Source organism: Camarhynchus parvulus, chromosome 3 (genome assembly GCF_901933205.1).
Source record: "Camarhynchus parvulus chromosome 3, STF_HiC, whole genome shotgun sequence".
NCBI classification, from domain to species: Eukaryota; Metazoa; Chordata; class Aves; order Passeriformes; family Thraupidae; genus Camarhynchus; species Camarhynchus parvulus.
Window position 1 is genome coordinate 55,318,473 of NC_044573.1, and position 23,585 is coordinate 55,342,057.

The 23,585-nt window shown below is 40.9% G+C and overlaps 1 protein-coding gene across 1 annotated transcript; it reads right to left on the minus strand.

The window, feature by feature from the left end:
* Positions 1-514: 514 nt before the first annotated feature.
* AKAP12 (A-kinase anchoring protein 12) lies at positions 515-18,422 on the minus strand. The gene is made up of 4 exons (XM_030946601.1): positions 18,167-18,422; positions 6,295-9,998; positions 3,651-5,530; positions 515-3,123 (listed from the first exon to the last, which is right to left on the minus strand). The coding sequence occupies exons 1-3, from the start codon at positions 18,189-18,191 to the stop codon at positions 3,653-3,655; spliced, it is 5,607 nt and encodes a 1,868-aa protein (XP_030802461.1). The 5' UTR covers positions 18,192-18,422; the 3' UTR covers positions 515-3,123; positions 3,651-3,652.
* Positions 18,423-23,585: the final 5,163 nt, after the last annotated feature.

Genomic DNA, 23,585 nt, shown 5'->3' on the forward strand with positions numbered 1-23,585 from the left:
ACTGCTAATCAGCTGGAAAAACTTCATGTCTGAAGTTCAAGGTTTGCTAACATAAATAACAGGCACACCCAGATTTCTGGTGTCATGAGTATACCCTCGCTAAGCAGACGTGGGGGAGCCTAAAAGATACCAGTTATGAGCCCAAGACCCTCAATCTGCTAATCTATAACAAAGGTTTTCTTGTTGCTTTATTGGAGTTTTCTATACTTAAGTCACACCAGCAAGGCATATGATTTACTAATTTTTCATTCTGGCTCACAGCATGCTGTTTTCTATCTTGAATTTAATTAAAGTATTTCAGTCTTCAGGAGTACCCTATTCTTACTTCTTCTGAAATATGCACATTTTATTGAAACTTAGAGCCAAATCATAGTTTAATTCTGTAATTAGCTTCTGTAATTCACGTCAAAACCAGAATGTGAATTCTAAGGAGCAAATCTAACAGAGCAACCATCAGAAAATAATTTACACTAAGCAAGGTGAAAAAAAACTCACCACATACACAAGTTAGAACAAATTTGTAGTTGCATTTTATTTAATCAATGAAATCTACCTTAAAAACACAAAATCAAATTTAGTAACCCAATACATTGGATTAGAGAAAGCTTCAAGCTTTTAAGCACAAGCCAGAAGTCACAGTCTCTAGGAGAGTTTCAGAGGCCAAAGCAATACACTGGAACAAAGTAGTGTCTTTTTTTGGAGACATGCTCCTTGCACCATTAGCATGGTTTTGGGTGCAGCAGGTATTTTTAGCTGTCAGTTATAAAAAGATTTTGTATTTGTTTTATAGTTAGGTTTGTTGCATTGCTTACCTAGGCCCTGGATTCATGGAGAAAACAGGCAAGTTAAAAGCCCTTGCCTGCTCAATTACTACCAACAGACAATTTACATTGTGGTAAAGCTAGCTTTATTTAAATGAGGTTCAGACAAGAAGTAACTTTACATATTATTAACAGCTTTGGAGCTACAAACGTAAGAATCAGGATTACACAGGTCATGCTTTTGTTATTTTGTTTTACCTGCTGCAGTTATTGCAATATGGCTTAAGGTACATAGGTATACAATTTGTACAAATTCAGCCAAGTTTGCACTTGTGAGGTGTTATTAAGAGCATCATTACCTTGCAAGCCAATCTAAACGTGTGGAAACCAACTGAGGTTTTTGGAATCACCCAAAGCTAAGGGGGAAAGCTGCCACTAACAATGGACAGAGATAGACTGGATTGTTTGAAACCACATTGTTTGGCTTTAAATATTTATATAATTCGCTCTGAGGTAAGGAAAAATCTTTTGATGCTTCCATGCAGGGCAGCACCAGATGGTGCAATCACACCAGTGCAATCAGTCACATCGCTTGCTGGACGTGCAGCCTCGAGGAGAGGCCAGCACCTGCTGTAATAAGAGCATTTGTACACTAAAGTTGATTTTAAAATAAATTACTATACAGGTATGAGAGTGAGTTATTGTTCAACTTAATGGGCATTGGTTTCACAACGTGTGATCTGTAACCTTCACTTTGGAAATCAGAGCTGAAAGTACTGACTTGTACCCCTTGTTCGATTTTAACGTAAACAACAAAGGAGAGGACCAATTCCTGTTGGGGACACACATCCCAGGACTCTCAGTCCTGGGGCTTCTAAGCATCTTTATATCACCCTGCCCATTCTGGTCTCACATGCTGTCAGTCCAATCCACCTTACATGAAGCTTCTTAAGACCTCAGGACCCCAAAAATTTCATCAGCGTTTTGAAATTCAAGGCAGAACTCATTACCAAGTCCCTTTTTTCCTCTTTTCTACTCCTGCCTCAGAAGAGACAGAAAATTGTCAGGAGTGGGGAGAGTTTAAAAAAATGGTGAGGTGGGAAAACAGTTCAGGCAGGGATTGGAAAAGAAGTGTGTATGCAGGAAAGATGTTAAGACATTATAGGGCAGGGAAAGGTTTTGCATTGGATGGGGCAGTCACCAAAAATTAGCAGAGCTTGGAATCAAAGGGGTGAGATACAAAGTGGCACAAGAACAAGTGGTGGTGTCTGGAGGATTCTCAGAAACCAGGGAGGGCTACAAGTAGAAGTGAGCAGTGGGTCAGGTCAGGGCTCTCCTTTTGTCATTAGAAATACCATAGTTCTACATTAAAATCAGAACTGGGTTTAGGATATACATATAAATATTCAAAGCAAGACAGCCGAATTTTTTGAGAGATTTTACAAGGGGAAAAACCTGGAACAATAAATAGGAAACTACATGTTATCAATTTCTGCTCCAATAAGTATCAATTTCCTCTCCAGGCTACTCTACAATATTCATTTAAGGGAATGCCTAAACAGTACAGAAGTATCATTGCTCTACATTAAAATCAGAACTGGGTTTAAGACATACATATAAATATTCAATACATTACAGTCCAGTCCTGAGACCTGAAGTCTGGAACAACAGAGGAAGGGTATTTTCCATCTCCTTTCAAAGCTACACTGTAGATATAATTTCTGACTGAATCAGGCCTGCACAAATACAACTGAAAGACGGACAGAGATACTGGAATGGGACTGAAAGGCAGCAAACTTGAGCACCTTGCTCAACAATTTGTGCGTGATCCAGTTCCTGCTGTTTGACAGACGTATCCAGAAGTCTCATGTGCTCTCATCAGTCAGCACTCCTCTCCCCCTCACACACAAGCTGAGTAGCACCTACAGCCATTCACAGGTCAGATCAAGGCAGCTAGGAAAGATGTGAGGGGTAAGGGAGACTGCTAAAGAAGGGAGAGAGACTCAGGGACAAGTGAAGGGATTCAAGGAGATTGGACAGTCAGGACACACATTAAATGAGGGGACAGTAATAACCATGGCAAAAATTCTAGTGGTCTGCCCAGTCACTGAGTGGTGCAGCTCCAGTCTTAATGGATTATTTTGGGCAGAGACAAATAACCTTCATGGAACACAGGTATGGACACAGCCAATACTAAAGGCATTGTTTTTTAACAACAATCTCAAGGCGAGGTCTTCAAAAGAACAGATGTTAACATCCAAGAATAAAGGGTAGTGAATAAAGCTCCTGGTTCTGTGGCAGGATTGTCAGTTGTTCTCTAGGACTAGCATCTCTCCACATGCCACATGGATGCTTAGCACACCTGAAAAAAAGATGACAGTAAAAAAGCTTTAGTAATGACTGCTTACTTTCTCAAGAATACATTATTTTCCCAAGCAGTTCTCAGAGATAAAGGTCTTATGACTTAGTGAAGCAAGTGCAGTATATATCCTAGGGAGAGACTGTACTTGTAATTTCTGATTCAAATTCCTCTGAAGTGCAAAGAGCTTTGTACGTGAGGCACTCCAGGTTTACCATGGAAGGCAATACTCACATCCGTTAGGATTTTAAAAAGAGCTTTGTTAGAGAGTGTGTTTGCACATTGAATTGAATACATTAAATGTGTCATGTGAGTTCCTACCTAGAAAAACTGAAAAATACATTTACTACCTCCCAGAAATACCACACCAAAATACAGGCCAAGTCCAAAGCCACTGAAGTGAGGGCAGCCCTTCAGCAAAATAATTAAAAACAAAACGAACAACCACACCACATTAGACAGAACAGCTTAGAGATCCTCACAACCATCTTAGAAAAATAAATAAATTACTAGGTAAAAATGCTACTTACATTCAAGGCGTCAGAGCCACCGAATTCTGACTTTGTCTATCACAAGATGCTCCTTCTTGACAACTGTCATCCTCCCACATTTGTGTTTTCCCATCTTCCACTGGTGGATGATGTGGTTGTTCTTCACTTTCTCTGCATGTTTGCTGTCCTGTATGTTGGTCTGAGATTTCCATAATGTACCCAACCTCTTTTTCCTTTAATTTTGGTGTGTGTATGTCTAGGGTGTCTTTGGTTGAATCTTCTGAAGTATTTTGTTCTAGGGTTGATTTCTGAAGTCTCACACTTCCCCTTGAAATTTCTTCAGGGCTTGTGACGACTGTTAAAGAATTCTGACTTTGCCCATCTTTCAGCATCTCAGAAATTAAAGGCAGGTCCTTTGTTTTTTCCACAGTTGCATGAATTTCTGCAGACTCAGTTAAGGTAGCAGTTTTCACTGTTCCTGTTTGCTTGAGCTCTTGTTGCTTACTTCGTATCTCTTCCTCTTTTACTGGAAGCTGTTGATCTGCCTGTGTACTTCCCAGAAGTTCAGGTACAATTATATCTGATGGGCTTTTCCCTACGGACTTAATGCTCTCCTCTGACTCAAGGGCAGACGACTCTTCTGTTTCTGCAAGTTTGTGAACAGCTGACTGGATGGCATTCAATACAATTTTTGTGCTCTGGGACTCTATGACCACAGACTGAATAACATGCTTCTGAAATTCTGGGGGGCTGGAAGAAAGACTGGGACTGGAAGGAATGCCATTGTGTTCAGCCTGCCCTGTGCTCTGGGGCCACTCTTGCTCCTCTGATACTCCATTCATGGAAGCACAAGTTACTCCAGGCTTGGATGCCTTCACACTACCAAGCTCTGCAGTTCCACAGCCTGAACAGTCAGTGTTAGAAACTGGGACCTCTTCAGAAGCCATTTGCTCTGGTGTGGTTGCCAAGTGTACAGTTTTGGCTGTCACATCTGTGCATGTCGCAGTTTCTGCCACGACATGCTCTCCACCTGCTGCAGCTGCTAAAGCCACAGGTGTTTTCAGAGCCCCCAGGCCTTCAGCCTGTGAAAAGGCTGAGTCAGAGCCCTCCTCTTGCTGGACAGCAGTTGAACATTCACCATGTCTCACAGCTTCCTCTTTTCCATATTCAAATACTTCTTTGGCTCCATCCAGCAATTGCTCATTTTTCTTATCTTCTTTCTGGAAACCTTGACAGTTCAAGGTTTCTACAAGTTCTTGTCCTTTTCCCACAGTCTCTTCTCCAGCCAAACTGCTGGGTGTTTCACATTTCTTAGGACTTTTATCAGTGATAACAGCACTTCCATTTTCCACAATCTCTGGGCATGCTGATGATAAATTAGATGTCCCATCTGCTTTAATCTGCACAGGAGCCTCACCAACAATGGAAGTGCTCTCCAACTGTGTTTCAGATTTGAGCACAGCACCTTCCACTTCATCACTCTTGCAGGGGGTTTCAGTTGTTTTGTCTCTACATTGTGGCCCTGTGACAGGCACAGAATCTTTTGCTGCAATGTCCCTGTCACACCCACTGCTCATGCTCTGCTCAGCATCTGCAGCTGCTTCTGAGCCAACTGTTTTTGAAGGAAGGGCAGAGGCTTTTTCCTTGCTCTGCAGTAGAACCTCAGGAACACTAACTTCTGTGCTTTTTACTCCATTGTGCACAGCATCATCTTCCCCTCTCCGGGCAGGTGTCCTGCTAGGAACTCCTTTAGTACAAACTTGCTCTTCTGAGTCAGGAATTCCATCTTGTTTCTCAGTTTTAACAGTGACAACTGCTTCTGTGCACTCTGATCCCACAGTGAGTGTTCTGCCCTCTCCTTCAAGCTTTTCAGCTGTAAGCCCCAAGGATGAGGTTTCATCCCCTGTCTTGTCCTGAACCTGTGAAGAATTGCAACAGATCTGTGAAAAAGGGTACAAGCAGTGAGTGACCAGCAATGTTCTAGGTGAAAACCCGCAAAACCCAAAAGGACAAGTGTTATGGGAAGAGCACACGGTGATGACATGGGGATTAGCACCTCAACAAGATCCCAGCTTGAGTCATTTCTGAGGACATGTAGCTCATTAAACAAAGGGCAACCTAAAATTAACTAAAGGAAGGGACAGCTGGCAGCACTTGAAACAAAGACTAAGCCAGAAGATGAGGAGGTAGGGAAGAAGGTAGGAATGTGCCAGCCACAGCAACTACAGCATTTAAAGCTGGAGATAGTGGTGTTGTTTCCATGTCCTCCCTTTGCAGAGGCACCTCAGCTTCACCTGTACTTCTGCCCACAAATGAAGATACCATCCAATGTGTATGGTGTCACATGGATTACATCTGTATCTCAGGTGTTCACATAGTATCTTCAGTCACTTTGTGCAGTGCAGGAGCCCTAATGACAATCATTTCAGTACCTCTGCATCTATGCACACTATCTCCCACTCCATTATTGCATCCACCTCACTCTGAACACAAGCTGCAGTGCCTGCTGCTTCTAGATATCTGTGTATCTCTCACTGGAAATGAACTTCAGTTGCCTCAGGCAGCACAAGGAAGGTCCTTGACAGTAATATACCCATAACCTGGTTCTAAACAAGGTATAGTACCTAACACTTGCTGACTTTTACTTTGACAAATGAACCTTTGTGTTATATGCAATACTTACTGCAGGCTTTCCTTCTGGAGCACATTCATCTCTTGTCTCATCCAGTGTCAACTCTGTAATGGGCAGTTTCTCTTGCTCTGAAGGCTCCTGGTTTGCAAGCAGCTCTTCCTTGGGAGTGATGGCTTTGATGCTGTGAAACTCTTTGTCATGTGATAAAGTTTCCTCTGTTGTCATCTGCACTTCATTTACTTCTTTATGGTCTTCTACATGTCCTTGACATCCATCTGTGCTTTCTTCCATCGCAGAAGGTATTTCACTTTTCTCTGAACTTTCAGGTAATACACTCTCTTCAAGTCTGTTTTGGCCCTGAATGCTCCCTGCACTTTGCCGGGGCTGGGGGCCATCCTCTTTGTGTTCTTTTTCCAATGACTGTTCAAGCAGAACGGTCTCCTGGCCGACAACATCCCCATCTTTAGCAGCACCTTTCGCTTCTGACTCAGGTCCCTGTACTGTTGTAATTATAGTTTCTGTCACAGCTCTTTCACTAACAGGCTGTGTTACATCTGATTTTACTCTTTCAGCAACTTCATGAAGAACTTTTTGTGTCTGTTTGTCCAATTCTTTCAAATTTTGTTCTGTGGCCTCTACTTCTTGAACTGGTGTAGCTTCCTCTGTAGTATCTGGGGTTTCTAACTGTGAAACAGCAGAAACCATCTCAGTTGTCTCCTCAGCAAGGGACACTTCCATGGTTTCTTCAGCACAGGAAGCTTCTGCTGTCTCCAGAGCAGTCACAGCTTCGGAGGTTAGCTCCAGCTCACTTGCTGTGGTGTCATCACTTACATCCTTTCTAGTCTCTGGCACTGTCTCAGCAGCTACCACTGCATCCTCCACAGTAACACCTGGTTCAGCTGTTTTCTGAATTTCTTTCTCTTCCTCTTCTCTCACCTGCTCAATGCACTCTGTCAGAGCAGCAGATATCCATGATGGTGACCTTTCCTCAATGCTGCTCATTGCCCTTTCTTCTTCCACAGTGGTAACAGCAGCTGCATGTATCAGCCCTTCAGATCCTTGCCCCGTCCTTAGGGTCTCCTTTTCGGCTCTCTCTTCCTCTGAGGTTTGTTCTCTCATCGCTTCAGCATCTTTCGCTCGTTGAGCTTCCATTTTCTCCTGTTCTGCTGCTTCATATTCAGATAAAGGAACAACAGCTGGAACATCAGAATCTTCCTCAGCTGTTTCTGCCATGTCTTCTCTTGCTTGTTTAAGATGAGCTGGTTCTGGCTTTCCATCTGACTTTTTCTTCCTGCGCCCAGGCATCAGTTTTCTAAATGGAACCCACGATTCATCTTTTCCAGGCTCACCATCCGATGTTGAATGCTCCAGGCTAGATCCCACAACAGAGTCTTCACTTCTCTCCTCCATTCTGGTTTTGGATCTCCTTCTTGGAGTAACTAACCTTTTAAACGATTCCCATGTTGAAATACCTTCACTTTCAGATGGACTTCCAGCTTGTTCTGGGGAAGAATTCCCTTGTCCTTGGTCACTCTCCTGAGAGCTAGTAAGAACTGCATCTGTGGCTGTTTCTTTGCTCTGTCCAGACTCTTCTACTTTTTGGCTTTCTTCATCAGATGATGATGACTTCCTGGCTCTTTTCTTTGAAGAACCTACACATATAAAAGTTTCCCAGGAGACAGAAGTATCAACTTTTCTTTTGGGCTCTTCTGTAATTTTCTCTGGTTTCTGGTCAATCCCATTTTCTTGTATTTCTCCCTGATTTTCATCAGCAACATTTTCAGTTGCAGATACTGCAACATTCTTTGTCTTATCAATTTCTTCTTCTTTATCACTTTCAGAAGGCCTTCTGACACGTTTCTTGGGAGTCACCATCTTTTTAAATGATGCCCAAGGTGTAACAATTTCTCTTTTTCGCTCCACATCTGTAATTGTGGCGTCTTCACTTTCAGTGACCTGCATTCCATCTGCGGATTTTTCCAAAGTGGGAATTTCATTCATCTCCTCAGGAGAAGAAGCAGAACTCTCCCCCTTTTGTTCCTCTGGGCTATCTGGGGAATCTGATAAGTGCTGAATTGGTTCACCCTGTTCCCCTAACTTAGATTCTTCTCTTTTACCTTTTTGCTTCTTTCCAGACAGTTTTTTCAATCCAGTACCTGTAAAGAGTTTCTTTAAAGGGCTACCTTGTAATTTAGTCTTTTCTTGAGAAGACAGGAGTTCTGCTTCATTTGTGATACCTTCTGGAGGCCTCTTTCCAGCTGCCTCTTCAGAAGTTACTTCCATGGTTGTTTCAGTGGGTTTGACAGTATCAGTTGTATCTGTGCCAGGTTTTCCCTGTAGTCCTTCATCAGTGGGTTTGACTGACTGTTGATTATCCTCTGTGTCAGCGGATTGTTCAGAAGTAGAAGAGAGTAGAGTTGACTTTGTTTCATGTTCTTTGCTTTCTTTCTTCTCTGTGGTTCTATCCAGAGCTTCTCCCTGTGCAACATCTTCTGCTGTGGGTGACATTTTTAATTCTGCTTCCTCTGTTTTTTCATCTAATGTCTCTTTCCCAAGTAGAGCATGTTTACTTCCTTCTTTTCCTTCAGTTTTTCTAAGCTGATCACTAGAAATTTCCATTGCCACAGATCCTGTTTCACACGTCTCTTCAGAGGCTATTTCAGTTCTGTCATCTCTTCCACACTTTTCCATTGACTCCAGTTTTTCTCCCACAGGTAGGCCTTCTGAGGATGTTGTCAATTCTCCGTTCACACTGTCAGTGACAAGAGGTACCACTGACTTTGTTTTTAGTGGTTTCTCCGTCACCTCACCTTCTTTCCCTCCTTCCTCAGTTTTTTCTTCCTCTTTACCAAGATTTTCTGGGACTTCCACCAGTTTCCTTTCTTGATCATCTTTTTTTTCCTCTGCACTTTCTTTTACAGCTGCTGGGTCCTCTTTTTGTCCCTCCTCATCATGCTTGACTACCTCTTTCTTTTCACTTCCTTCTACTCCTGTGGCTGCCAGAGTCTTTTCTGACTCCTGCATTTCACCTTCAGTTTGCTCCTTTTCATTCGCTTCAACAGTTACTGCTGTCACATTTCTCTCTTCATCTTGCTTCTCAGACTCAGGTTTCTCCTCCTTTTCACTGATTTCAGTTGTTAATGTTGTCTCCTCTTTTTCTATCTCCTCTTCTTTCACAGGAGACTGTTGTTCATCTTCTTTAGGCTTCCTAAAACTTTTCTTTTTTCTAAATCCAGTCCATCCTTGAGTAAAAAGTTTTCTTAATGGTGATGCAGTTTCAGTGGCTAAGGCAACTGGCTGAGAACAAATCTCAGTTGCTTCTGGTATTTTAGGAGACTCATCTTCTGTTTTTTCATTTTTCAGTGTATCTTTGGTATTGTCTTCTGCAGAGAGTACATCCTCAGGCACTGCTGTTTCTTCTGAGGCAACTTCTTTTTCATCATCAGCTCCTTCAGGGACCTTTGTTTCCTTTTTCACAGTAAGCAGCTGAACTGGTTCTGATTTTCCTGTCTTTTCCTTCTTCACTGTGAATCTGAATCCAACAAATTTAAAAACCTTTTTAAAACCCAGATCATAAGACTGTGGCTCTGCCACCTGGTCTTCTGCAACTTCTTCCAAAGCTGGTAACTGCTTAATTGAATGAGCATCCTCCTTCTCAGCATCTACACCGTCCGTGGTGCCTGAGTCAGATGGATTTGTCTCCACAGTTTCAGTGTCATCCTTCACAGCTACACTGGAATGTTCTGTTTGTCCGACTGTTTAAACAACAACAAAACCCCAGTTAATTTCCTTCTAAATTTAATGTTATCTTATACCTTTATATATTTTTTCATTATTACTGATTTTCATAAACATACATTCTATTACTATCTGCATACCTTTTCTATATGCTAGATTCTATCTAGTACATTTTTAAGAATTTGTTTCTGTTCTATGCCTATTATAATTATTTTCCTTCTTTGTATAATTCTACAATTCTTTCCACAGTTTATTTGCAAATGCACCTTTCAAGCTTATATTCTCTTATTCTATACCCTCTATACCCTGATTTTGCAGTTCTTTTTGTGTGGTTTGTGGTTTTTTTTTTACTTTAAGGCAAACTTAGGTTAAAAAAAAAATCGCAGACTATACCGAATAATATATGCAATTATTCCTGAAGCAAAGCTCAATAAATATTTCCATGCAGACAGACATATCTGAGGAAACCCAACAAACAAAAAAAAACCCTGCAAACAAACAAAGCAAAACAAAACTCAAAAAAAGCCTGTTGGCCTTAAATGATGAAAAGAAAAGAAAGCTTATTTTACAGCTCTGTCCCAAAAGAATAGTAAGATGTGAAATCGCCCATGGGAAAACACCTGTTTTTCTGAAAACTCGTAACCCCTACAAAACAGGTGACAATGTATTGCTTTGAAGACCACAAATCTTTGGAATTCTCTATACAATATATATATGTATTCAATACATACATAGCATCACCATCTACAGCAATTCCATGTTGTTTAGAATGAATGAGGTTGCTACAATGCAAGAAGGTAAAATCCCCCACTGCTCACATGTCTGCTTGCATTATCTTTTCTTTGAGGAAAGTTTGCGTTTTTCCTTCAAGGTCACTGGCAACCCCCCTCTCAGCCTTGCCAGGACAATTTAAGTATTATTGCTCCTCTGACCAACTCAAGCTCACAGACTGGCATTGTAAATTACATCTATGGCATATTCAAGACACCAAAAGATTCTTGGGCTTGGATGCTGTCAGGATTTCAGCTTAATATTCTCCTCGACCCTAGATTTTGTGCAACAGGCAAAAGTGCAAGGCCACAAAGGAACATACTCTTCTCTCTGACCAAACCTGTTAAGAGTGCCAATACGAAAGAAAAAATAAAATTATTTTAAAATATTCAATGTTGAACAGCAACACCCTAAAAGAAGACATGGTCCCTTTCTTTTAAGCTGTACATGTGCTACTTCAATGTTCAGAAGCAGGAGGAGACAGCTTTACAAAGCACATGATCATCAACTTCCCCGAAGTGATTTGGTTTTTATTTGAACCACCTTGAAATTGTCTCTGACTCTGCAGCTGGCCTTACTTTGCTGGAACACCTGATCTCCAGAAGTCCCTCACCGCCTCTTGCCTGGCTCTCCCTTTTCAAGGGCTGCTTCTTCAGAGGCACAGACAATGCAGTCCAGGTAAGGCTGCAACTAACTACACAATAAGCAAAACAAAATCTACAAGGATAATGGCTTCTAACTGCTATGTAGAGGGCAAATTATGTTTTACTATCAGCAGCCTACTGGTTGTTGTTTCCAAGTCAACATAAGCAAAGCTTTTTGTTTTTCCTTTATCTAACAGTGCAATATTATTTACCTCAATTGTTAACTCCTAATTCAATTAAAAGCCTGACCTCTGCTAACATGCCAACTCCCTGAACATTTCAGACCAGAGATGTTTGAACTGAGCCACTTGTGAGGGCAAAGAATAAGACAAAAGAGACATTATGAAGAAGCCAGAATTTTTAGTCCATTGGTAATATACCTCTTGCAAACACCAGTACAATCCACAAGCAAAATAAGTTATCAATCAAAAACTACACTTTGTTTATTTAGTTTGTCGTTGTATAGTCTCAACATAAAAGTCAAGGAACTACTCTTGTGTCCGTGTTCGTTTATTCCTAGGTCTGGAAATAAAGTCCTTGTCATTTCCATAAAATAAAGTAATTTAACAGAAAACTGTTAAAGGCTCATTAACAGGAATTCACAAAGCTAGAGGCACTTCTTCAGAGACTATCTTCAAAACATCATATATTTTATAATTATTTAGTAACAGGTACTTTAATATATTCTTAAGCTTGTTTACACTAAAAATTATTCTTTGGCTTAACCAGCTATGAAGCTAAATGCTTTATTTAACATTGAAGAAAAATTTCCTCATAAGCCAGGCCTCTTAGCATCTCTGCTGGAAACAAGGTCTAGAGTCTTTCTGTTTGTCCCAGCCCTGCATTAATGCAACTTGCTTATTCTTAGACACACGAAAATCTCCATCTGACATGAGTTAGATAAAGGTAGACTGAAATACAGGGTTGAGAGCAAGTGGGGAATTCTGGGTCTAAGTGAGAATGACCAGAAGTGCAGGAAGGCAGAAGGGAGTGGAGAAGTCAGAAGGGCACTTGGCTGAGCAGCCAAAGACATGGATTTCTAGGGGCTCACCTTTCCTTTTGCAAACATTCCCTGGGAACTCATGCCCTTCAAACATTGAAAAAACACTGACGTTTGAAAAAAATTGTAAAAAGGTGACATTTCTTTTTTTATTTATTCCTAAATTTTTCCTAATTCTTTTAAGAAAACATCCCTTTGTAAGTTTCCTTCCAAATTTCCTTCCAATTCTGTCCCAAACCAGAACAGGTGTTTAGCGTAAATTCAGTGTTTAAGATGAGTTTCAGGTATTATAGATAAATGGAATTACTGTAAGCATGGAATGATAAAGAATATGAATAAATGAGGCATTCCATTTCCAAAGAGAGATAAGATGTAAAACCAGTATATAGAGGCATCTCTTCATATTTAAGATAAGCATTCAAAGGGTTTTTGCTTATTCTGTTTATAAAATGAGGCATTTATAACACGCTAAGATAAAGACCATGTCTCTGTAAAATGTTTTGCAAGTGAAAAGAGCAGTGACTATTATAAAATCTGCAGGCATGGGTATGCATCACGATAGGAAATGCAATCATAAAAATAGAGAACACTGAGTTTAGAGGCAGTGATAAGCTTTCAGAACTGTTAAGTCAAGCTGACAGTAATTAGGTCTTCCTTGTGAGTCCATCCAGCAGACACACTACCTTGCAATACTTCACTAAACACAGTGCAAAAGGAAAAACTAACAGAAATATTGACTGACTGAACACACTTACTAATACCAGTCTGAAAAGTCACAGCTATTGTACAACACATCACATTTCCATCTCTCCCTCGCGGTGCACAATGATATACTTAAAGAGACCTAGCCCAAGCACTACCCCTTCAATTCCACCAAAGGATTTAACCTGTCCAGGAGGTATTTCATCCCCAAGATAACATTCCCGTGTCAGCTGTTAAGTGACCTGCTGCTGTTGCACCCAGTCTCTACTTTGTCTCCCTCTCTAACATTTTAAAACCCTGGAAGATTCTTTAAAACTGAATTTCTGATGCCATTCCTCAGCGTTTGAGGAAAGATGTGCCATTCAGGAAATACGCCTGCATGTTGCCAGGAGGCTGCCACTGTTGTGTGACAAAGCTCCAGTGCCATGAATATCCAAGCTGTACTGTCACAACGTAAACACCCGGAACTTTATATTTAGCAGTCAAATTCTACAGTCATGTTTTTACTAATGATACTTCAGTGCCCAAACACTGTGAGGGCAATTCTGAATGCAGAAAGGTTTGGAAGTTACTTACACAAGGCATTGCTGGTCAGAGTTCTGTAGTATGTCACTACCACAGGTATTCTGGCAAGACAACCAGCACTTTCTGAATTAATTCAGTGGTTTTGAAAGCACCTTTAAGAAACACCAGACAGGCTCATCCAAACGCTACCAGAAAACAAAACAAAACAAATAAAGCAAAATACTGATATGAACAACATTTCCTTAGGTCCCTCCTGAGCAGGGCTGTACTTTACTAGCTATGTGCTAGGCAAGGAATAGAATACAACAAAAATATACCTAGAGGAGGTGATAAAGATCAGGGGTGATATCATAAAATTGATACACTTAGCTTTTAAAATCCACTGTGGCTAAGGACCAACACTGAAATTCTATTTTAACTGCTTACATACCAGTTAACCTTTCAAATATTTTTAAGTGAATCAACGCGCTGCTCGTGTTTTAATAACTGTAACTTTTATTCTGAAAGAAACTTTCAAAACTGACAGTCCTGAGGACTCAAAGGTGCTTCATTTCACAATTTCATAGGTACTTAGCCCACTGTAAGAATTTATTTCTATTTTATTAGGAGCATGCTGATCAGGTGTTGGAGAATTAATATTTTCAGGATGACTGAACTCCTGTCTCATCCCATTAAAAATAAAATGAGTAATTAAACTCTTCTTTTTCTAGACTGACAGACATGGCTGGCAGTGCAACTTAACTGCACCCAGCTCTCATCTCTCTCCAGAAGTGAAAATGTGTTTCTCCCCTGGCAGCTGACGAAGAGTTAAAAAAAAGCACGGTGACTGCAAGAGTTAAATCCACAGCACTCTGTGGGCTTGAAGTCAACCATGTCAACATCTGGAGTTGGTTGACTTTTCCCCCTAAGGATTTGCAGCACGGCGCTGGATTTTTTCCATGAATTCCCTACATTCTCAATCTCTCAGATGGATGCGACACACACCCAGCGCCCACCTCGCAAACTCCTCTGGCCACTGCAAGGCTCCAGAGGACTTTGTACTGTTTTCATTTATTCAGTGTTTAGGGCCAAATCGTGCTGCTGGTCACATACAAACTCTCTCACTAGGTTTGCATGAGCAAAAGCAAATGCTGCAGCCCTGAGATGTATGTTACAACAATTTGACTTTGTTGTGTCTAGATTTGCTACAAATACAACTTGTAAAAAAGCCACAAACAAACCACCAGCTGCTGCTCTAAAACTCATATGACACAATCAGAAGGCCATCAAAAAAATCTGAATCAAGACTGTATTTGTCAAATGCTGTTTTCTCTTAACTGCACAATTCTTCTAATTATCATTAGAAACATTAATAACAATATAAAGAAAGGATAAAAATTGATACAAGTAATTAAAAACCAAGACACAGCCCAAAATTACAGTATCTGTGAAAAACCTACCCTGAACAGATTTATTTAGAATAAAGTAGCTATTTGGAATTATTTGTGAAATTGAGCACTTTAGCATTAAAAAAAAAAAAAAAAAAAAAGAAAACCAATCTGTGCTTTTAAGTTTCCACTGCAGAGTGTACAAACTGGGCATTATACCACAAATTCGATTATTTTAATTACAAGTTTCAGAAGGTTTGGTTTAATAAATGAAACACACTACTCACTTCACAGTAAAAAAATAACGCAGAAATATAATTATGTTTTATCCTTCTAACAATTCAATTTTTTTAAACTACAAATGTGACATTGCTGCTTCTTAACAATGTATTTTTCACAAATTCTTCCTTCCTTTGCCCGCCACACACCATTATTTAATTCCACTTCAATGTACAAATAATTCTTCCATAGAAAGCACATACTATGCCCTTCTCCCTTCTATTCACTCAATTTTCCAAGGACTGACTTTCCACGTTCATTGCAGGGAACAAGTTCTTTCAGATTAATTAAAGAATGAGGGAGGATTTACAGAGATTTCTGCATGCTAAATCTCACTGTGCATCCATGCAATTCATGCACTTTTCAACCATGTTGTTATTTCAAAGCTTTTGAAACAAGTACTACGTAGTCTTCAGTTCTCTGGTACTTTGGTGGCAACTGAACAGTTAGGTTTTAAAATCTCACATATATTCACGATCATTTTTAAAATCAGAAAAAAGGAACAAGCTGCAAAATACCTATTATTTTTCAGGGCTTAGAGCTCCTTTAGAAAGCAAAAGCAGCATCCCCAGAAAACGACATCATAGAAAAGTAACTGAACAAACAAACAAACAAAACCCCCAAACACACAATCATTTTGACTATGATACTGTAGCATTCTAACATTCCCAAAAAAATCTTTATTTTTAGAAGATTTTGATTTAGCTGTACTTGTCTGCTCCAACCCAGAGCTTCTCAAATTCCAATTCTGAGCCCAGCTTCTCAAATTCCAGCAGGAAAAGTTATGTATTTCATTTATTCAAGATAAAGATATTTCTTTTTTCATTTCAGTGTTTCAAGGAACAGCCCTAAAAACCAGAAAACACTGTAGTTCTTTAAAAACAAACAGAAGCCTTTTAAAGCCAGAAGTGTCACTAGCTATGGCTTAGATATAGTTGCTGTAGTTAAAAATTCTTCATTAAATACGCTCACAATAATAAACTGCTCTCGGACCAGCACAGCTGTTCTGCTTGGGAACCAAACCAGCATGTTACAAATATTTATGAAATTTCATGGTTAGACATGCTGTCCACATTACACATTCAGTGACTTGGTTCTGCTTCTTAAAATAAAATTTATTCACCAAGCGTAAGATAGACACAACTCTAGCACTTGGGTCTTTAAGGGGAAAAAAAATTCATGGCTCCATTAGCAACAAGGATGGGATAAGCAATACAGGCCAGTAAACCCTGGGACATTTTTGAGAACCCCTAATGATTAATGAACAATGAAAAGCAGATTGAAATTTTTTCTTTATCAAAACGACCACATAAAGACTAATGTAAACATCACAAACTCACCACAAAGGAGATGAAGCTGCATCTGCACTAATTAGACACATGACAGCTTAATATACTCCTGCATACCAATAAGCAGAAGTTCTCTGTCCCTTCCAAGAAACGGTAACACATACCACAAGCTAAATGCAGTTCTTGGGAAATGTACTACAGAAGCAGATGTGCTGCAGTGAAAATTTAAGGTTCTTCCACAGGAATTATTAAATAAGGAAAACCTCAAACAATCAAAACTGTGCAAGCCTATAAAAGACATTGCTTTTGAAAAACAGTTTAACCTTTAATTGCTAACAATAAAAGGAAATAAAAAAAATAGAGAACCCTTGAGGAAAAAGACTCAGCATGTGATAAGCTCATTAAGCATCGAGTTTAATGAAAACCCTATTGTAAACAGCAGTAGGATATCTCCTCCACTACTCACTGATTCAAATCACGTACAGTCTTCCCCAGGGCCCGCTCCAAATGGAGCCGCACTTCCACAGGCTTTGTTGTCCACATGTATTGTAAAGTTAGAGTATTTTGCATGAATAAACTCCCCCTATTTGTTGAATTCATTCACTGGCTCTAGCAAACAATATACAAGAGAGTAATTATTACTATAATGAAATAAAGATTTCCTAGATAGCTAGAGCCATATTTCATCAATCTGAGAAAAATTCCGATGCAAATTAGCTATCTTTAAGGAAAAAAACATAAAAAACCCGGGGTTTGTTTATTTAAATTTAACAACAGCACTTTGTCTCCCAGAGAAAGACGTAAGTTTTTTGAAAAAACGTTATGTTTTTTCTTTTAATTCTTTGCTCCTCCAAAACTCATCTTTTCAGCAAGTCCAATCAGTTTACAGTATTAGCTCTCAGCTTCAGTGGCTTGTGTGCTAATTCCTTAAGTAAGATGTGTGGAGTTCAGCACACAGGAGCATCGAGTTTTTGGTACTGAAGCCTGGAATCCCGCTGCCCCCCATACACACACACACACACACACCCTTGCCACGGTGCTAATCCCTTCTGAATTTTGCTTTGTTAAGATAAAACAGCAATAGAGCAACAGCTTCATTTCTCTCATGCAAATATTTTTACAACATATAAACGATGCTAACTTCCATATTCCCTCCAATTTCACCAAATTTAGCTCTTACGGTATTTTACTGCCTTATTTCTTGACTGATGTAAAATAGCACCATCAGTGTGGTAACCACCTTTTCTTTCCATTCCCCCATTTCAGATACCAGGTCATAGCCCCGTCCCGCAGAAAAACACCCCGTTAGCACCTCCACATTCAGAAAGCCTCGTATCACAGGTACCGCATCGTACGTCCCACTGAGGCGATATGACACTTCCTGAAGTTTCAGCAGACTTCGCTTGGAAGCGGTTCTCACTGAGATAAAGACACTTAAGGCAGACCTTTGAACTCCTAACGCCCTGCCAGGAATTCCAGAGTCGGTAACGCTGGGGCTCGGCGCCCCGCTGCAGCCCCGGGATGGGGATGCTGCTGCCGCCCGCACAGCCCAGGCGCTGCCGAGCCCAGGAGCAAACCGCGTGCGCCGGCAGTGCCACACCGCCTTACCCGCCATCGTCACTGTCCCCAGCATGGCTGAAGCCACACCGACACCACCAACTCCCTCTCCCGCTCCGAGGTTCCTCCCAGCCGACGGCAGCGAGAGGGAAGCGGCAGCGGCGCTTCCAGCCCCTGGCACCCGGCTGGCTGGACGGACGCACGGACGGACGACCGACGGAGAGCCTGCCTGATGGAAGTCTGCCGGTCGGAGGGCTGGGCTCTCCGCCGAGCCCCACGGCCGCTCCCCCCCGTCCCGGACAGCGCCGGGCCCCGCCCGGGACCGCCCCCCGGCCGCCGGGCTCTTCCCACCGCTGGCCGGCACACGCGTGGCGCCTCTCGGGGTCCGTCTCGGAACTGCCGCTCCGAGCCTTCATCGCCCTCTGCCCCGAAGGGAACAGGCGCCGGCTGCCGCTTTCGGACCAGCCGGCCGCTTCAGTTCCCGCTGTTGTAATGCCGTCCCGGATGCAGCTTCCCACAAGGCATCCACACGCAACCTCAAGAGATGCTCCTTAAAAGCCCCATGGATTTTGTCCCTCATAAACAAAACCATACAAAAACCACTTCTGTTCTTCCACACTGAAATATTTGCTCCTTTGCCTGGCACTGTGGGGTTGGTTTGGGTTTGTTTTGTTTTCATTTGTCTGAAGGGTTTTTTTAATTGGAATTCTCTACAACCGAATTACTTATAAATTGCCTCAAATTCTGATGTCAAGAGTTTCATAAACATGTTACTCCAGATACTTGTATAATAGTTTAATGCTCCTACTGATAGTAAAAAAGGGATGCAATACAGTAAAATAAAATGTAAAGGCTCAGTATCTAATACAGGTGCCCACCTACAATAGCAACAGTATTTCTCTTTTGATTAAAACTGATTATGTTGAATATCGCCAAAGTTCTGATGATACTTTGAGCCTTCATCTCTCTGACTGTCAGAGCCAACTTCCCAGCCAATTTACCAGAATATCTGGTTAATTTAGTTTTATAGTGGCAACTTTAATGAGTCTAGGTCATCTCTTAAGTGGTCTTCTGAATCCAAAATTCAAATAATGATGACAAGAATCAACAAAACCAAAAAACTTTTAATCATAAACATTTCTTTACTGTAGGCAAACACTTGTGCTGTTTCAGTGCTTGGTGCCACAATGCTTTACTTCTGAGTTTAGACTTGCAAGCAAGGTGAAATAAACAATGAGGAACATGAAGTGTAGCACTAAAATGGGAGATTTGTCTGCGTGAAGCAACTAAGAGATACCTCTTCCCCGCCTTTACTCATCTGCCTAAGGACAGATGAGGTGGACTAGACTCTCTAAGGTCCAGAGGAGTGGAAAAAAACCAAACATCTGAACATAGTCTTTATTTGAAGAACTCTTTTCAGTGCTCAGCTGGGTGAGTTTTATTTGTCTCTATCGATGATGTCATTTTCATCTATCATTACCAGCAAATACACACCACATCATCTTCATAAAAGGATTTTTTTTACTTCAAGAGCAAACACATAGTATTGTTTTCCCTTCAACATAAATAACGCTACCATCTAGACTTGGCTCCAGCAAATAGGAATATCACACAACCACAGAGAGATGATTCTCAAAACTAAGCCAAAGTTTTTCAGGCAGTCTACTCAAATCCAGATTCCTAATGCTGTGTATGTACACATCATGCCATGCAACTGGTTACACATAATGACCTGCACTCAGAGGAAACTTCTCACCTCTTCATTACATATCCTAGGAATGTGATTTTTCCATACAACTGAAACTACAACCCAGGATTATTCAAAAATAGTTGTAATCTTTGACTATTGACTTGAAACTCATGCCCTTTTAATGGCCTTTTCTTTTACAGGATCCAGAAGCTGAATATCAACATGAAATCTTCTGACACTACTTCCAAACATCAAGTATTTTCTTCTCCTTTATGACTCTGTTTAGCGAGTATCCTCACCCCAATGCCTGTCCACTGAAGAGTAAAATTTTAGAGAAGTGGAGTTTCATGAAAGATAAAACAAGTTGCATTCCATTTTTATAGTGTCAAAAGTCCCTCCTGATACGACTTTAAAAAAAAAAGGCAGAAAAGCTCAGGATAAAATATGGTAGCCTTCTACAGGGATAATAGTATTACGGCAATTAATCTGAAGATGTGACAAAGAACTGCTTTTACTAGGATTCAAACCCTAGAGTACGCCATGGGTTATACACATGCCTTAAGGCACTCTACAGGCTGATGCTGAAGATAGTGCCTCATACCCTGTCACCATCCCTTCCCAGCTCACCACCAGCAGCATTAGATGCCCGCTCTGACTGAAAACCAGCCCTCCCTCTCAGCCATCCTGCCAAAAAGTCAGCAGGCAGCAAGACTGCTGAAGCAGATCTCTCAACACACGCCTGTGAACAGGAACAGAGGGAAGCAAGAAGAGGCTGATGAGAGCAGGAAAGGTGGGCTGCCAGATCACACAGGAGAAAGAACAGCACATTCCTAACTGTGCAGCAAGGCAAGGGAGACAGTCCCAAGACAGAACACACTGGGATGCCTATGATGAGAAAGGTTTTGTGGTCCCAATGCAAATCCGATTAAAAGCTGTAGGAAAGGGAACTTTAATCAAGGTAAAACCAATGGATTAGCAGCTTGTCCCTTTCTATGAGTACTGAATCATTTATCATTAATACCACTGATGAATTAACCTAAAAAGGATTTCTGCCTTATGAAGGAAGGGACAGGCCTATGCAGCAGGAACTAGCCCAAGACGTGGAAACTGAGCTGTTCCTAACAGGTGGATGTCCACCACTGACACCAACACCTTCAGTCCACAAGCCACTTGTCATATGAACTCTCTCCTACAGAGAAAACATCTCCCACAAAACAGTGCCCAAGAAGCATCTGAGCAACAACAGATCACTTGAGTAATACCTGTTCAGCAGCATATAGCTAGTCAAGCCCTATATCTACTTCTCATCCCATATAGCATGCAGGCCTCTAAGGTAAGTCCACTGAACACGTGTTTGTACTCACCATTTGTTCCAGCAGACTCTGTTTGCTCTCCGGGTGGTTCTTGGAGCAGTGAAGCCACCTCTGACTGCTGCCCACCCGGTTCCTTAGATGCTGTAACAGCTCCCAGCTGCAGTGGCTCCTGTGGTGAGGCATCATCCTTCAAATTGTCTTCACCAACACCAGGTACTGGTAAACTTGCATTTAAAGCCTGTGTGGTCAAATATTGATTGAAGGTTGGTAGTACAGAAAGATAAAGAGAGAAGGAAAGAAAAAGAAAATGTCAGTATTAGGCTGGATTCCCCCCCAACTCCCACAGAATATTGTTCTTTCACTCTCATTTTGAATATATACATGCAAGCCATTTTAACTTTATTAAATAAAAGTACTTCTGTGAGGAAAAAAAAACCAAAACACATAATCTGGGACTCTTTATCTTTCTGCTCTCCCGCATGAAATACACAGAAGAAGCAGGTCTTACACACCATGGCCTATAACCTTGTGTAGAAATTGGTTTCTTCCATGAAGGAAAACTCCAGGACAAGGTGAATCTAGCTGATGGAAAGAAATTCTTCATTCAAAGTGTCTGGCACAACTGCTCTGATATATGAATGAATCCTCTCTACAATATAGCTTTTGGTATTGCTCCTCTACTGATGTGCTTATCTTATCATCATCAACAATACAACTACAAAGAAGCTGAACTATTCAGGACAGAAAGCAGAAGACATATGAATTTCTCATGAGGAAATGCAGTGAAACTGAGATTAAAACTAGAATTTTTGGACCTCTGTTATTAGGCAGAAACTATTTTTACAGGAGGAAAGAGCTTTGCAATTCTTTGGGACTCAAAGCATTTGAAATATTTTTTCTAGATTTGCTAATATATGCAAAAAGAAGAATCTGTTTTTCAGCTTCCACACTTGACACATTCTAATTATTTTCAGAAATTGTATTGGCTTTCCCTATTAGAAGAAATGTACTTTTCACAAGCATTTTTTTTTAAGCATGGAATGTGTTGTGATCATTATAAGACACTTAATTACCCTTTAATTTATTGATTACCCTTTAATGAACTAGTTCTCCAACTGAACCTATTACCTTCCAACAGAAACCATTTTAACTAATTAACCATTATTCCTGAAGCAAAGGTTTGAAACTCCTCTGGTGGAACAGCAAACTTTACTTACGTATCGTCTTATGATTTGTCTGTACTCCCAAAATACTGCCATTGAAGCCCTGTTAATTAATCAAAGGTACCACAGATAGATTACACTCAAAGATGGGATCTAACAACCACATGCCTGAAGCACCAAACTGGGATCAGGAAGATGCCACATTCCTGACGATTCTCTTCCAGCAACCCCCCCCGCCCCAACCTGAATGGGGAAATCTATTTATTTATTTTTACTAGTAATTAGCCTGCTGCAACAGAATTTCAAATCAACAGACAGAGTGCCAGGAAAAGGGCTTTCCTCTTAATCATCAGATTCTTTTCACATGCTGGGTGAGATCTGGGAGAAGCATCGTACCCCACTTCCACAGGCAATGAAGTGTGTGCATTCAGGTTCCCAATTTTCAGTTCAGAAGCCCTTAATTAAGCCAAATTGTTTCCACCCGGCGTTGTAGCGCTCCTCAAAGCTGCCTTTCACAGCCACATAATCCACCTCACGAAAAAGGATCCCATTCTGCTCCACTGCCAATACCACAGATGGAATAATTTGGCTTTAGAGTTTTCACATGCTGAGACCAGATATTAAATAGAAGAAATACGGAATGGCTCAACACTCAGATTACATTCCCGCTTCTCACATCATCCTTCCCATAAATCTAAAACACAGGAACTCAGGAGGGATAAAGACACCACACTACTGAACAAAGGCACGTAAACCCTGGGATGCTCCTCTGCAGTTGCACATAGCATTAGCTGAATGGGAGTAACCAATTAAAGACAAGCAAGAAAATCAAGACATAGAAAACTACAACCTAATTCTGAAAGGGCTTTAAGATTCTTCAGTACAAATTTAGTAGAGGACCATTACTATTTTTTTAATAAATAATAAGGTTTCTTGATTCATTCTTGAAAGACAACTGCTAGTCCTGCAAACACAAGAACAACCTTGACTTGACTGGCTCTCAGGAAACTTGGCTATCTGAAGAAAAAGCTATGGATGACCATTTCAAGATGACACTCCCAGAATTAGCACCAACAATTCTTTCAAGTCACAAGAAAGGCAACAGCACTGAATATCTTAGCATTTCCCCACGTTATTCAAAGATTTCTTTGCCTTTCTTTCCAAACCTCCCCTGGGCAGCACACCATTTTAAAGCCAGTCCCATGTATAGACACACATGTACAGACACGGTCAACCGTTTGCCTGATAAGCACCAGTGGACTCTGCAAAGAAGCAGAGTACAAAGGTACCTCAATGCAGTACAG